The 16,064-nt window shown below is 41.5% G+C and overlaps 1 protein-coding gene across 2 annotated transcripts in view; it reads right to left on the reverse strand.

Annotated features, from left to right (window-relative positions):
* Window positions 1-16,064, reverse strand: part of LOC138948736 (putative glycerophosphocholine phosphodiesterase GPCPD1 homolog 2) — a 45,979-nt gene that overhangs the window by 15,607 nt on the left and 14,308 nt on the right. The window contains exons 8-14 of one of the 2 annotated variants that reach the window (XM_070320340.1): window positions 15,634-15,787; window positions 14,846-14,981; window positions 12,299-12,379; window positions 9,319-9,373; window positions 8,577-8,672; window positions 7,919-7,990; window positions 203-242 (exon numbers count right to left, since the gene is read on the reverse strand). In XM_070320340.1, the coding sequence (XP_070176441.1) occupies window positions 203-242; window positions 7,919-7,990; window positions 8,577-8,672; window positions 9,319-9,373; window positions 12,299-12,379; window positions 14,846-14,981; window positions 15,634-15,787 (634 nt within the window). The remainder of the gene's footprint in view (window positions 1-202; window positions 243-7,918; window positions 7,991-8,576; window positions 8,673-9,318; window positions 9,374-12,298; window positions 12,380-14,845; window positions 14,982-15,633; window positions 15,788-16,064) is intronic. The other variant, XM_070320341.1, reaches the window with a different exon arrangement.

The following is a 16,064-nucleotide window of genomic DNA, read 5'->3' on the forward strand; positions in this document are numbered from 1 at the left end:
CCTAGAACTGTACCCACGGAATATGCGCGATATAAGCCTCATTGATTGATTGGTAGTTACCGAGAGGTCGCAAGGGCAGGCTTGACTGTACATACAATTTCTCACTTGAACAAAGACTAAATCTGATGAGATCTATCGTAGGCATGGATGGAATTAAAACAAAAATTAATTTGGCTTGTGCCAGATCCAAACCGATCCTTACCGACACTAGAGCCTCCACTAGTGGACGAACGGTGGAAGAGCTGCAAACACAGACAACATGTGCAAGGAATCAAACATGTCTCGCTCTGTAAGCTAGACCACTTTGCTAGGCAGAACTGCTTAACAAAAATCAAAATTAAAATCATTACTGAAAAAAAGGTTATATTTCTTTCTTGCAAGGGTAAAAATCCAAAAACTGAAGATAACTGTTCATCTTTGCATTATTACTACTGTTCTCATGTGTGTCTTATGCGGCCATCAAGATTGTTAGATTAAGGTTCAATAATCTACTGAATGTTTCATTTTGTTAAACAAAAATTAAAAAAAAAATTCTCGGCAGAACTATACTGTTCAAAAAAAGAAACGCATAGCTTGTAATATTTGGTTAATTTAGTTATATGGCTACAAGGATATCCACCAAACTGCAGAAAATGTTTATCTGGTCGTCGACCTTTCGTCCATTGCCACAAGTGAGCTCTGCATGTGACGCATGCCTTATCAGTGGCTACAATGTCAAAATTGCTCATTTGGCATGACCACTCGTCATGCTTCAGTGTAATCTCGTGAAACTCGGGGAATATTGAGCTCTCACCATGTCTTCCAAAACCCATAAAAGCGGATTGTTCACCACAAAGAAATCAGACAATTCAGCGACGAAAGATGGCCCGAATGAGCAGAGAAGACCGCCAAATTGCATTGGGTCGTTTACAAGCAGGCCAAAGTCAAAGTGCAATCGCCAGGCACTTCCACGTGTCCCAGAGCACCATCAGTAGACTGTGGGTCAGGTTTCAAGCCACTGGCTCCGTTGCTGACTTGCCACGAGCGGGAAGACCAAGGGCGACAACTGCTGCTCACGACCGCTTTATACGGCTCCGCCACCTCCGGAATCGTTTCCTGTCGGCCTCATCTTCTGTCCAGGCTCTCCCCGGGCCACACCGATTATCGGACCAGACCGTGCGGAACCGCCTGCATGAAGCTGGTTTGAGAGCTCGCAGACCTCACAGAGGAGCTGTCCTCACCCGCCGCCATCGCCAGAACCGAGTGCAGTGGGGCAACCAGCACCTTCGCTGGACCGTCCGGAATCACTGGAGACACGTGTGGTTCAGCGACGAGTCCTACTTCCTGCTCCAGCGACATGATGGTCGGAGGAGGGTCTACCGGAGAGTAAACGAACGTTACGCGCCCAACTGTGTGGATGAGGCACCCGTTCATGGTGGTGGAGGCGTCATGGTGTGGGGGGCGATCAATACCGCTGGAAGGAGCACCCTGGTGCACGTCCAAGGGCGCATAACTGCCCAGCGATACGTGGAGGAAATTCTGCGCCCACACGCCCTTCCTCTTCTGGCTGACCAGGATGCCATATTCCAGCAGGACAACGCTCGCCCGCACACAGCACGACTCACCACCCAGTTCCTCACCGACCACCATGTCCAGGTGCTTCCCTGGCCATCCATGTCGCCAGACATGAACCCGATAGAACACCTCTGGGATGAATTGGACAGACGTGTGCGCAGGCGAGAAGAAGCGCCGGCAAATCACCGCGATCTATTGCAGGCACTTCAGGAGGAGTGGGACACCATCCCACAGCAAGATATCCGGCATCTGATCCAGTCCATGCCCAGAAGGTGCCGGGCAGTTGTTGCTGCTCAAGGCAGTCACGCCCCCTACTGACTTGACAGCCTCGGCACCCAATCGTATTGATTGACTGATTGATTTGAAGATGCAAATGAACTGTGTGTGCATTCAACTGTGTCCATACCAAATTTCAAACAAATAATCTAAATATTGGATTTTCTGTTAATTTTTTCGAAAAATAAAACAAATTTGGCAAGTAGCAACTATGCGTTTCTATTTTTGAACAGTATATTTCCACAAAGCAAACCGTATCAGTTATCACTTGAAGGCAATTAAAATTAAAATCTACAATAAAGGTAACAGGACCTTTCACTATCTGCTCCACAGAATTCAATGATTTATCTGAATCAGAAATCCCGTGAGGAAGGCAGCAGTATGATAGAAGGGGAATCTTTGAAGAAAAAAAACAAGTCGCGTAAGGCGAAAATACAACATTTAGTCAAGTAGCTGTCGAACTCACAGAATGAAACTGAACGCAATGCAACGCAGCAAGACCGTATACTCGTAGCATCGTCAGTCCACCGCTCATGGCAAAGGCAGTGAAATTGACAAGAAGAGCGGGGTATTCGTTGCGCTGAGAAGGATAGCACGCTTTTCTGTACCTCTCTTCGTTTTAACTTTCTGAGCGTGTTTTCAATCCAAACATATCATATCTATATGTTTTTGGAATCAGGAACCGACAAGGAATAAGATGAAATAGTTTTTAAAACGATTTCGGAAATTTAATTTTGATCATAATTTTTATATTTTTAATTTTCAGAGCTTGGTTTTAATCCAAATATAACATATGTATATGTTTTTGGAATCAGAAAATGATGAAGAATAAGATGAAATTGTTTTTGGATCGTTTAATAAAAAAATAATTTTAATTACAAGTTTCAGATTTTTAATGACCAAACTCACTCATTAGTTTTTAAGCCACCAAGCTGAAATGCAATACCAAACCCCGGGCTTCGTTGAAGATTGCTTTGCCAAAATTTCAATCAATTTGATTGAAAAATGAGGGTGTGACAGTGCCGCCTCAACTTTTACAAAAAGCCGGATATGACGTCATCAAAGGTATTTATCGAAAAAAAGAAAAAAACGTCCGGGGATATCAAACCCAGGAACTCTCATGTCAAATTTCATAAAGATCGGCCCAGTAGTTTAGTCTGAATCGCTCTACACACACACACAGACAGACAGACAGACAGACAGACAGACACACACACATACACCACGACCCTCGTCTCGATTCCCCCCTCTATGTTAAAACATTTAGTCAAAACTTGACTAAATGTAAAAATGATGTAAAATTCCCGATCGTATTCACACACTCTCACATTCCACTCCTAATCTTGTTCATTATTTGTGTAGCAGTAAAACTAACACTGAAAACAATTACATCCAGGTGTGCTAAGGCTAGAGGAGGTCTGGCCAGCTGAAACAGCTGGGCTGGCAGGGGCTTATTCTCATCCTCTTTTCACACCAAAACCAGAATCGAAAATTTCAAAAATAAATTTTCATTTATAAGTAGCAATCTGCTTTATATGTGAGTTGGAGTAAGAATATGTTATTTAATCGAAAATTTCAAAAATAAATTTTCATTTAATTAATATACTAACCCAACTCACATATATATAGCAATTAACTTCAGTTTGATGCTTAGACATTGAAGTACAGACCCTGGTGACAGGGGGAGGTAACTCCCAAAACAAAGTCTTGTTGTCAAGGTAATAGTAGTTACCTCCCCTTACCGGCAGCCCGCACATGCGCGGGACATACTTCCGGTATAATCATTCCCCACTGAAAACACCACCTTCAAACCATTAATAACGATAGCGGGGTAGGTAGGGAGGGTATTTACTATGTGAGTTGGGTAAGTATATTAATGAAATGAAAATTTATTTTTGAAATTTTCGATTAAATAACATATTCTTACTCCAACTCACATATAAAGCAGATTGCTACTTAAGGTGGCAGGAAACTCATGTTAATTTCAGGTAAGAATCCGGCCTGCTGCAACCATGACTGGTAAGCAACCACTACCAACCTGGCGGATACTAGAGATATCCTGCAGATAGTAGTTTAAAAAGACATCTTCAGACGTCCAATACACCGCTCTGCGAACGTAAGTGATCCTGCTGAATAGCAGAATAGCAGAACCGCCAAAGAAGCGGCCCAAGCTCTGGCCTCATGTGTTCTAGGAGAACGCATAGAAAGGACTGAAATCTACCGATCTCCTCTACTCTCAAAAGGCCCTGTTCCGTCCAAGCCGAAACCCTATCTTTCTGATATTCATCCTTCCGCAAGTTCACCAATTCCGGCGTGACCGGAAGATGCACTCGCGGAAGTGAGAAAGTTGCAATCGGATTATTCGTCTTTCCAAGCAAGAAAAACGGGGTTGCGTTGAAGGTTAGACGAAACAAGATTAAGAGAACTCTGTTGCGGCGAAGCAAGCCACGGCTGTGCGGGAGAAGGAGCATTGCCGTGTGCCGTCAACAATGGAACGTGAGGTCGGCATCGTTGCCGATCACGCGAGCCATAACATAGGTAACCGAAGTTGATTCCAAGAAAGGAAATTTGGAATCAGCTCCTTTGTCACCCAAGAAAACTCCACCCTCGGAAGGTGGTGGCGCCAGAAGTTTAGGGGTGGCGTCACGCCCAAAGGCAAACAATAACACGCTGGCGAGGTGACAAAACAGCCATCACAACGAGTAATCCACTCCGATGTCAATGCTATGAAGTGTCCATTAGATATGATGCCTTTTTCTTTCAAAATATGCACATTGGAGCCAAAACATTTTTAATCCTATTGCCTGCAGTGATCCCTTAGCACGTGTGTTTTCTCACACTCACATGTCATGAAGCCAAACTCATGTGATCTGAAGCAAAAAACATGTGACCTCAAGCAAAACACGTCAGCAATCAAGAGAGGCCAGCAATTTATTACAGCAGTCCCTGCAATGTACGGCCCCCGGCGTGAGCGGACACCTGACATGTACGGACACATTTGCTCGGCACGGAGTGTTTTCCTTCTATATTTGCCCCCCCTTAAACGGACACCTGCAAAACGTGGACGCGGACACTCATTTTCGGTCCCAACAGCAGGTCATACCTCCAATGTACGGACAGACCATCGTCAAATTTTCACCACAACAAAATCGATACCAGAGCAGTCCGGTTCTTGGTACAAAGATCACAGCCGCAATGGCGTGATGACAGTCACTGATAACTTGAGTGCACGTGTACCCATCACTGAGGAGGGGGGGTAGTTTTGGTCAGGAGTGGAGTACATGCGAAGATGCCAACATGAAACTGCACTGAGCTCTTTATTCTTGTCTGTTGGACGTAAACAACAGAAACCACAGTCGATGAAGGTCCTGAGCGAAAGTGAGTGAAAAACCGGCCACAGTTCTCAGCATCGTGTGTCTGTGTGTAGGCCTAACCTCTTTCATTGACAAGATACTCTTGTTTCCCCTCAGCCTTGACCAGTGAGTCGGTTGCCTAATCTATGAACCCTTCAGTTGTCTTGCTTTGTCAAAAGTTACGACACTGTCAACTGGTTTTGCTCTGAGTGAACAGTGCAGCTGGCCTCTCTGGCCACAGCCCCCAACAGTACATGGCTGGAGGGAGGGAGAGAGAGAGGAAAAGGGGGGGGGGGGGGGTTGGAGGGTTAGCTGGCTAAACTCTGTGGGGTGTCCGGTGTCACTGCATGTCAGCAGGAAGAGCATTGGAGAGAAATAGAGAGGTGTACTCTTCCACACAATTTCCAAGCATCAGTTGTCACGGCTTGGGGTAGGCATTAGTGAGGGAGAATGGGAGCTGTGTTATGCACAGTGTATTTCCGACTGAAGAGTGAAAAGTCACTGCCATGCCACATGATCGGCATGCAGTCAATAAAGCCAGACAAGAAAAAAATAAATTACATGATTATGACATGCAGCTCTATCTGCTGCTATTTATTCAAACTGGTTTTCAAGCTTATTCTTGCAAAGCATCTGCACACGCTCCTCTGTGCTGTGTTTGTGTGGCTGCTTTCGTATGTCAGCTGTGCATGGTGAGTGTGTTCACTGCCTTGAGGATTTATTTTATCTCTTCTTTTCAACACTTTTCATACAAATCCTTTTTACAGAACGTTTAAAGAAGTATTAGGAGTTTATTGTTATTGTTTAGTAGCCACAAGAAGTGATTATCATAGACTCAATCCTGTTGTTTGTGTGTCTCTGTGTGAGTGTATGGGGGAGGGGGTGGTGTGGTCACCCCTCCCGTGACCGGACACCTGCAATGTACGGACAGTTTTGCTATGGCCCAAAGGTGTCCGTTCATGAGAGGGACTGCTGTACCGCAATGAAATGCGGATTCTGGTGTGCTGATTTTCGTAAGAAAAGAGCATTATATTGAGCGGTCACTGCAATACATACACATCAGAGTGAAGTCAATTTACTTGCTGCGATCCCTGTTTTTTTCCACCCCATCAGCGTGTTCCTGTTTGCCTTACTGCCAGGGCTGCAACCCCTCCGAAGCACATGATAATTTTGACAGGGTTACTGAATTACAGTGGTACCTCCCTATACCACCCCTCTCTTTTACGGGTCCCTCAATAATACGACCGACTTTTCTCTGACGGATTTTTTCTCCTTCTTTGTCTGAATATTTGTCACCTCCATATTACGTCCCCCTCTCTAATACGACATACGACCGTCCAAACGTGGACCGTCCAAACGACTTTTCCCAAAATTATCACGGGGTTGGTTTACTCTGACTTATATCTGCAGTCAAGTGAGTAAGCGATACGGACACAAACACGCGCTAAAATCCTGTCCGTGTACATCACTTCGGCACGCTAACGGCTGAAGCCATGGTTTTTCGTTTCTATTTCAGGTCATTACTTTATTTTGAATAGATAAAGGTCATTCGCCAGATGTCTGCTTCATTTTGCAAAGAACTGTGCAGTAACTTCGGCACGCTAACGGCTGAAGCCATGGTTTTTCGTTTCTATTTCAGGTCATTACTTTATTTTGAATAGATAAAGGTCATTCGCCAGATGTCTGCTTCATTTTGCAAAGAACTGTGCAGTAACTCCTACCTTTTAAACACGCAAAGTTACAGAAACGTTATGAAAGCAATCTGATCATCGAACCAAAACCGAAAGTTGTGGTGACGTCATGTCATTTTGCGATGTACGTATGCAAAGCGTGTGTAACATTGACGGCCGACGAACATGGGTTTTGAAATCTGAAATAGTTCTTGGTTTTCCCCGATCCGTGACCGAATGACGCGATATACAACCACGCGTTCGTTTGAATCAATAAATTCTTCTCAGAATCCCGTCAGTGAAGTTTGAAGGTGAGTAGTGGAGTACGTGTCCTAAATTACTCAACTCTGTGGACAGTCCGTAGTGCAGTTGTCCCCAAGTTGAATGAGTGAGTCAAGTTTCATCGTGAAAACTGACGCTTTTGGCAACAATTTTACATCAGTTTCAACACACTGCCGCGGTTCTTATTCGTTTTGTTCCTTGCGTTTGGGACACTTTTCTTTGTTTTCAACCAAATCGTTGCTGGGTATCGTATGACTTATGATTAGTAGCTGGTATCGAAATCGATGTGCATGTTTTAGGACCGCATGCTTTCGTTTGACCTCAGTTTGTTTATTTCAAACCTAAACCCACGAGTAGTTACGGGGCTTGATTAAACAAGCAAGAAAACTGTGTGGGTAATTAATTGAATCAGAAAACAGGTTACCATAATCGTTTAAGGAAAGAATAACATTACTTTGTGGGCGGAATCAATCAAAACGCCAATGTCATTCCGGATCATTGACGGACCCGGACATAACAAAACCATCCTCCATAATACGACCCCTCCATAATACGACCGAATTTCGGTTACATTTTCAAAGTCGTTATAGAGAGGTACCACTGTACCAGAAAGTTTTGAGAATAAAAACGTCTGTCATCACCCCTGTATATAAGCTTACACACAGTAATGCTAAACTGAATGGAATACAACCCAGTAAAGTTACACTCTGCCCCAAAGCACTGTGAGCCAAGTAAAGGGAAGATATATATACAGTGGAAGCTAGACTGGAAGATGAAGGCTACCTTGAGGTGTTGCAGATTGCTGAGACACAGGTCCTTGACCGCCACTTCTAGCAGCTCCTTGTCATTGCCAGCCTGGACAACACACACACACACTTCTATTTTATTGTTACATTATTTTGTTTAAATGTATATATGTATATGATGGTATGTTAAATAGTATGTTCTTATACATACTTAATACGTTAAGCGTGGAGGGCATAGATTGTGGTTTCGAACTATATAAACTGTCATTATTATGATACACTCAAGCATATCAACTCTTATACACACACAAGTCAAATTCTAAGACATGCATCAGGGGTGGGACTCTCCTAAGCTCAAAAAAGAGGAAACCTTCCACCCACCCCAACTGGCGTCCAGGATTATAACCATACCCCCCCCCTCCCTCTCCCCCCCTCCCCCCCCCTCCCCCCCAGACAGTTGCTTTCCTCTCAAAATCACAGATCAGAGGATATTGTCCTACCTGATAAATTCTCCATAAATTTAATGCATCGACTGTTAGCAGTGATTGATATCATGTGTCATCAAGAGCGATAAGCGTCTCTGACATTTACCTGGCATCTTTCATACGGTAAGCTTATGAGCCAAGTAACAGAACACAATGAGCTAAAGCAGAAACAATAAGAGGATGTGAAAGTAAGAGCTGCATGTGACCAACCTTTTTTGCCGTAGACAGACATATACTGAAGTCATGGTAGATGACAGGCACACGATCCTTGGTTAAAAGCACGTCAAACTCCACAAAATCTGCACCCTGAAAGCAAGTACCCACACGTATAGTTCTGTAACATTAGCCGACAGTATGAAGCGCACACTCACACAAACATATTAGAAGCAAATATACATCCCATTTTATTAAATGAATAAGCAAATAATTCTGATTGGTAATATGTTCCCTTCGGATACAGTTGCTCATTTTCTAATTATCGTTTAGATTTGACAAATTTGTGATGATTTTGCTCTGTGTCCATTGTTTTGCTGAGCTAATGTATCGTTGCAAAGTATGCTGAATTTGCATTTCTGTTGCTCTATATTTTAGTGCTTTGCACCTAATCTTGAACACTTCATTTTGAATTACAATGTTTCAATATAATGCGCTTCACGTACATAAACTTATGTTGTTGATTTTTTTGTTTTTCTTACCATTATAATCATGTAGTCATGTGATGAGTTTTTAGTAGCAGTTGTAGTAGTAGATCAGTCCCTCTTTAGGGCGAGGGCCAGATGCAAAAAAAGCATAATTATCTATGGAGACTATGCTAATTCTTGTTACCCTCGAAAAAAAAAAAATTTCAAACACTCACGCTTGCATGCACACTGTTCTCTCACTTTACCATTGACACCCACCCCCCCACCACCCCCACCCCTGATACCACAAAGCATTAATTGTTAAAACTTACATGCTGAGCTGCTGAGAACAAGGAACAAATGGTGTTCTCTTTCACATTGGCCACTCTGAAAAAAGTAAGACAAAAATCAGGCACAACCACAAGGCACAATACAGTGGAACTCCCCTTTTAAGACCTTCAAAAATCTGAGAAAATCAGGTCTTAAAAAGGAGGGAGTCTTAAAGTGGAGGTAAATTTACAGAGGCAATGAACAGAAAATCTAAACAAGTCGCGTAAGGCCAAATAACAACATTTAGTCAAGCTGTCGATCACTACAAAATGAAACTGAACGCACTGCTTTTTTCACCAAGACCACATACTCGTAGTTTCGTCAGTCCACCGCTCGTGGCAAAGGCAGTGAAATCGACAAGCCATGCAGAATAGTGCGGTAGTGGTCGCACTGAGCAGGATAACACGCTTTTCTGTATGTCTATTCTTTTTAGCTTACTAAGTTTGTTTTTAATCCAAACATATCATATCTATATGTTTTTGGAATCAGGGACCGACAAGGAATAAGATGAAATTATTTTAAAGTGATTTCGGAAAATTATTTTTAATCATAATTTTCATATTCTTAATTTTCAGAGCTTGTTTGTAATCCGAATATAACATATTTATATGTTTTTGGAATCAGAACATGATGAAGAATAAAATAAAAGTAATTTTGGATCGTTTTATAAAAAAATAATTTTAATTACAATTTTCAGATTTTGAATGACCAAAGTCATTAATTAATTTGTAAGCCTCCATCCTGAAATGCAATACCGAAGTCCGGCCTTCGTCGAAGATTGCTTGGCCAAAATTTCAATCAATTTGATTGAAAATTGAGGGTGTGACAGTGCCGCCTCAACTTTTACAAAAAGCCAGATATGACGTCATAAACGACATTTATCGAAAAAAACAAAAAAAATGTCTGGGGATATCATACCCAGGAACTCTGTCAAATTTCACAAAGATCGGTCCAGTAGTTTACTCTGAATCGCTCTACACACACACACACACACACAGACACACACACACACACACATCACGACCCTCGTCTCGATTCCCCCTCCATGTTAAAACCTTTAGTCAAAACTTGACTAAATGTAAAAAGTAAGGTTTTAAAAGGGAGGAAGTCTTAAATTGGGGGTTCCACTGTACTAATAACAAGAAAATAAATGAAGAACATCAATCTTCATCTGATTGCTACTGATTTTTGATCTTTTGGCTTTCTCGTTTAACATTTTTACCTCAATGTTGTTCAGTAACAAGGGTGTTAACTATTGCAGTTCGGAAAGTCAGGTACATCCATCTCAGTATTCTTCGTGATGTTCGTTGGTCATAATTTTATTTTTTTATTCTAGTACTTCTTGTATCTGTAAAAGCAGCTGCACCTGTCTAGTAAACACAGTAAAAACGGTCATTCACGTAATTAAAAACTCACTCCTGCAAAACCATGAGTGAACGTGGGAATTTTAGCCCATGAACGACGACGAAGAAGAAGAAGAAGAAGCAGAAGCAGAAGAAGTTGTCACAACTACTTCTGTCACTACACCATTAGGCAGAGAATAAACCAAAAAATGTGTATACAGAAAATCAAGCCGAAGATAGGCAAAGTTACGAATAGTAAACTGTTTCTGAACTGCAAGCGTTTAAAGAGCAAGACACCTGATCCTGAAAGGGAATTGAATCAGCGCTGAGTACATGACTGCATAGTAATCAAGAATAAAAAGAAAAAAAAAGATCGAGAAACGGTAAAAAATTACAATTTCCTAAATTCTAAAAAAGCTCACAGCCCCTCAGTTCAAATTAAGCAAAATATAGCCAGTAGAAAAGAACCATGGTTTACAGGATCTTTTTCGTTGCGCACTTGGTCTTGTGCTTGCGTGTACACACGGGGGTGTTTGGATACCGGGGAGAGTCTGCACACAAAGTTGACTCTGAGAAATAAATCTCTCGCCGAACGTGGGGACGAACTTACGCTGACAGCGGACAACTGGATACAAATCCAGCGTGCTACCGACTGAGCTACATCCCTGCCCAGAGAGGGGATTTTGTTCTGATTGAATTTTTGTGTGGAACGCACTGCTGATTATTTTCTATTTTTCTGTGTGGATGTTTTATAATTAGTGCTGTCGTCACTATCTTTTAAAAACACATTTTGTTGGTTCTTTTCTACTGGCTATATTTTGCTTAATTTGAAGTTCATATGGTTATAGAAACACGAAAATACCCAGCATGCTTCCTCCGAAAACGGTGTATGGCTGCCTAAATGGCGGGGTAAAAAACACAACACTCCAAAAGACTTTTTTTTTTAGTTGATCACATCTTGTGTCACAAAGGTTCATTATCCAAGTAAATTTTTTAATTTTTTTTTTATCATGTTTGTCTTTCAGTGTTGTGGTAAATCTCTACTGGCATTTGAAACCTGATGTTGAGACAAACCAATTACTGAGTGAGTGACTGAAGAAGTTGAGTTAGCTCAGGCTCTGTAACCTATTTTACATGTTCCCCGACTGTGGACTGGGTGGCCGAGTGGTAACGCACTTGCCCTCGGAAGCGAGAGGTTGCGAGTTCGACCCTGGGTCAGGGCGTTAGCAATTTTCTCCCCCCTTTCCTAACCTAGGTGGTGGGTTCAAGTGCTAGTCTTTCGGATGAGACGAAAAACCAAGGTCCCTTCGTGTACACTACATTGGGGTGTGCACGTTAAAGATCCCACGATGGACAAAAGGGTCTTGTTCCAACAACATTACGGATAGTTCCTTAGCATAGAGTCTGGGGATGTGAGATGTGCATGATGTGTTGTTTGAATCTGACAGTGATTGTATGAATTTTGTAAACATGTATTGTTGTCACGCGCTTTGAACTTCTGATAAGGCGCTTTATAAATGCCCGTTATTATTATTATTTATTATAAATGGGTATGTATTCTGTATCAAATCCCTTCACAACACACTAAAAGTTAAAGCACAAAATGTTAGAATGACAGAATTAATGTGTGTTCATTCACATATGGCCAAAATCCTCAGTATGTCCGAGTTCTCCCCTGCTTCCGAGGTTTGTTTTCCTGCTGTCTTTTTCCGGGGGTGTACTGTTCACACAAAACAAGCACACAAACAAGTAACATTTATGACATCTTAAGGCAGAGCTGCCAACCTATGTAAAGCTTCAAGTGTATCAATTTAGAATTTTAACCGTAGCAAATGGTGCTAATTTCATTGTCTGAAATTCAACACACATCCACGTTTATAATAATTTTCAAACAAGAACATACATTTTATTAACTTGATTTTGACCAGGAAACAACAGCAAAAACATATGTCCATTAGAGAATGTCTGCAGTGCCACTTTTCAGGCTGGACAACATCTTTTCTGACCCCTATTCTGACCGCAGCAGACGCAGAATGGGAAGCAGAAATGAGTACCAGGACTCTGTTGCATGTTTGTTATTGTTTGTTGGAGCATAACACTAACAGCGTGGCAATTTCTGCTTTGATATAGCATGCTACGCTGAAAGCGGAACAGTTAGCAGCTCTGTAAAGTCCATCACGTAACATGCACACAAACTCAAACTAAATAAAATCTGCCTTGATCCTTCTAAAACAAACATGTAACATAACATCGGAAGTCCATCACACACAAACAAGCACACAAACACAAAACAAACATGTAACATAACATCGGAAGTCCATCACACACAAACAAGCACATAAACACAAAACAAACATGTAACATAACATCGGAAGTCCATCACACACAAACAAGCACACAAACACAAAGCAAATAAATTACATCTCTTCATATTGTATGAGTTTTTAATTTGTTACATCCCCTCAATTGATTTCATTTCTGTAGTTCACCCCAAGTTTTGGTCTGTTTGGACAGAATATTGTTACACGTACATCCACTGAACAAGCGCCATACAGTGCTAGCAAGCTGCTAAAACAAGATCGAAGTCAGAAATTAAAAGAACACTTGATAGAATAGATAATAATAATAATAATAATAATAATACGAATATTTGTAACGCGCACATATCTCACCAACAGGCGACTCAAGGCATGTACATGTATTTCCAAATAATCAAAAGTAGTAAGTCTGAGGGAGTCTCAAGTGCTGAACTAAACAAACTTCAAAGACAAAATTAGCTGCTACACAGAGAGGAACTGATAAGAGTGCATGCAAAGCAGGCCATGCCATTACTGTCCCTGCAAGGCATCATTTTTGCCAAATACAAGCTGACAAGATGAGGGCTCTCTCTCACTGAGGAGAAGTCTCTCTGAGGATAAGTGGAGAGAAAAAACACACAATTTGAGGGGGGGGGGGGGGGTTAAATTCACATTCAAAATGGTGCACTTTGACATAGATCTGAGCTCATTGACAGGTTTCTCAGTCTAAAATTTCTAAGAAATCTGCAAATTTGCAAAAAAGTGGGAGCCCTGTAAGGTATTGGTTTGTGTAGAACCAGGTCATTTTCAGTTTCACAACTATAATACAATTTTGAGTTTGCTTGTTCTTTCAGAAGTATACTCTGTATGTGACTCATAAAACTGTATCCAAAGATCGAAACCGTTTCTTTTCAGCAATACACACACACACACACACACACACACACACACACACACACACACACACACACACACACGGCTGGGATACAGCATGTTTGCAATCTGGGGCTTCAACGAATGTGCTTTTTTTTTTTTAAGAAAAAAAAAAGACCAAAGGTTTCTCTACTACAAGCTAGTGCAGCAGAAAATGAATGTGTGAGATCTGAAATGACAACAAAAAGATACCGCGCTTTGTTGCTTGAACTGCAAGTAACAACCGTTCATCCAATAAACCAAACATTTTCAGCTCACCCAAAGCTGACAGTTTTTCTCTTCAAACCATTGCCAGGTTTTGTCAACAATGCGTCAAATTCAAAAGCTAAGTCCACCTGACAATAACACCTTTAGTGCCATACAATCACATAAAGATCATCAAAGACATAAAACAGCACGGCCACAAGCACCTGTTTCACAGAGAACAAAAACTTTCTGACCCATATTAACTAACTAATAACCAAAACCACTTAGTCACTATCAACAAACAACACAACAGCAGTGAAACAAAACCTTCAAAATGTTTTAAGTGTCTAGCTGAAGAGAGTCAGCATTATGACTGGCATCGTCTCATTCAGCAACGAGTGTGCAGAGAGGGAAATCTCAATGGACAATGTTCAGAAACAAGTAAAGCAAATGCTTTATATGACTCTACGTCAAGGAATTTTTAGCGCTGTAGCAGAGTTATGCCCCAAACAGTGAGGCAAGCAAGTAGAAATGTTAACAGGCTGCTGACCATGTTTTCGCTTCAACTTATCTGCCTCCCTGTTTCAGACATAATAACTATGACACAGCGCTAAAAAATCCTGACTTTCTAATTTCTTTATCTTCAAAATCCTCACAGTCATTTCTTAAAAACATCTATCATTCTTTGCTGCAAAAAGATTTGTTTAAATCATGCACAAAACCAAGGGATAAGCTACAAACAACTATAAATAAGACAGAGAGAGCGGTACCTTTTATACGAGGATCCCATGCCCCGGTGGCCAACATTGAGGGTGGCGCCATCTTTCCTCCACTTCCAGTGGTTCTGGTACGACACGTCCATCTTCCAGTCGTAGATAGGCAGCGGCGTGATGCGCAGCGTCTCAACTATACCCACACACGTATCTACATCAACCTACGTGCATACAATTCCACAAATATATTCAGAATAAAGCATCCAAGCACTTGCATGCCATCTTCATGAACACTCAGAATTTGACAATTATAAAAAAAACACTCATACAAATCCAAAATTGTATTTAGCAAAAGTGTATACTTATTGGCAAATGAATGAACACTGAATATGACACAAATAAGAAAAAGAAAAAAACAGAACAGCTACAACAAGAAAAGTAAATGCTTATACGACTCATCTTTCGTCATACATATTATATGAATCAAAAACAAAACGGCCTGCTAGCCTGCTCTAGTTTCCCGAAATAACGTCCACAGGAACAATGGTTTCCTACTTATTGACCCAACCTGACCCCATGGCCACAGCAACCTGTATCAATGAATTTCGTTATCCAATCCTAAGAGTCAGAATATCCCACAAATATAAACTTGATTTAAAATATAAATCCTATAATCCATGTCAGAGTTCGGTGGGTTATAGAAACACGAAAATACCTAGGCGGGGTAAAAACAGTCATACACGTAAAAATACACTTGTGCAAAAACATGAGTGAACGTGGGAGCTTCAGCCAACGAACGAAGAAGAGGAGAATGGTCAAGAACCGCTCAATGCTTGTGTGCAAACCTTGAATTTCTCCTATCGGCCTGTGGTTAAGACCAATGATGGGCACTCGCTTGGAAAAGAGTGACCGTTCCACCTTGGGGGGGAGCAAGTGGGCACTGCCAACAAATCGTGGATCGCCGGTCTTCTCATGCACGAAGAAGTCAAGTTGGAACCCCTGAAATTCAAATAATACCACACAATTCATCTCATTTCATTGTGCTGCATTTCATAATGTGGGTATATTGAAAGTACAGAAAAGAAAATCAGCTTTTTCCTGTTGACGTTTGAGGTTAAAGTTCTATATAGCTAAACAGCGGATATTTGAGTTAAGAAGAGTGAGACTGGCTAAAAAATCTGTGTAACTAATATCATACAACAGCAAAAGCCAACTTTGAAGACATTTATTTGTGTGTAATCCGAGTCCCCATGATTTTTAAACCTGCAATCCAAAT

Source organism: Littorina saxatilis, linkage group LG15, assembly GCF_037325665.1.
Source record: "Littorina saxatilis isolate snail1 linkage group LG15, US_GU_Lsax_2.0, whole genome shotgun sequence".
NCBI classification, from domain to species: Eukaryota; Metazoa; Mollusca; class Gastropoda; order Littorinimorpha; family Littorinidae; genus Littorina; species Littorina saxatilis.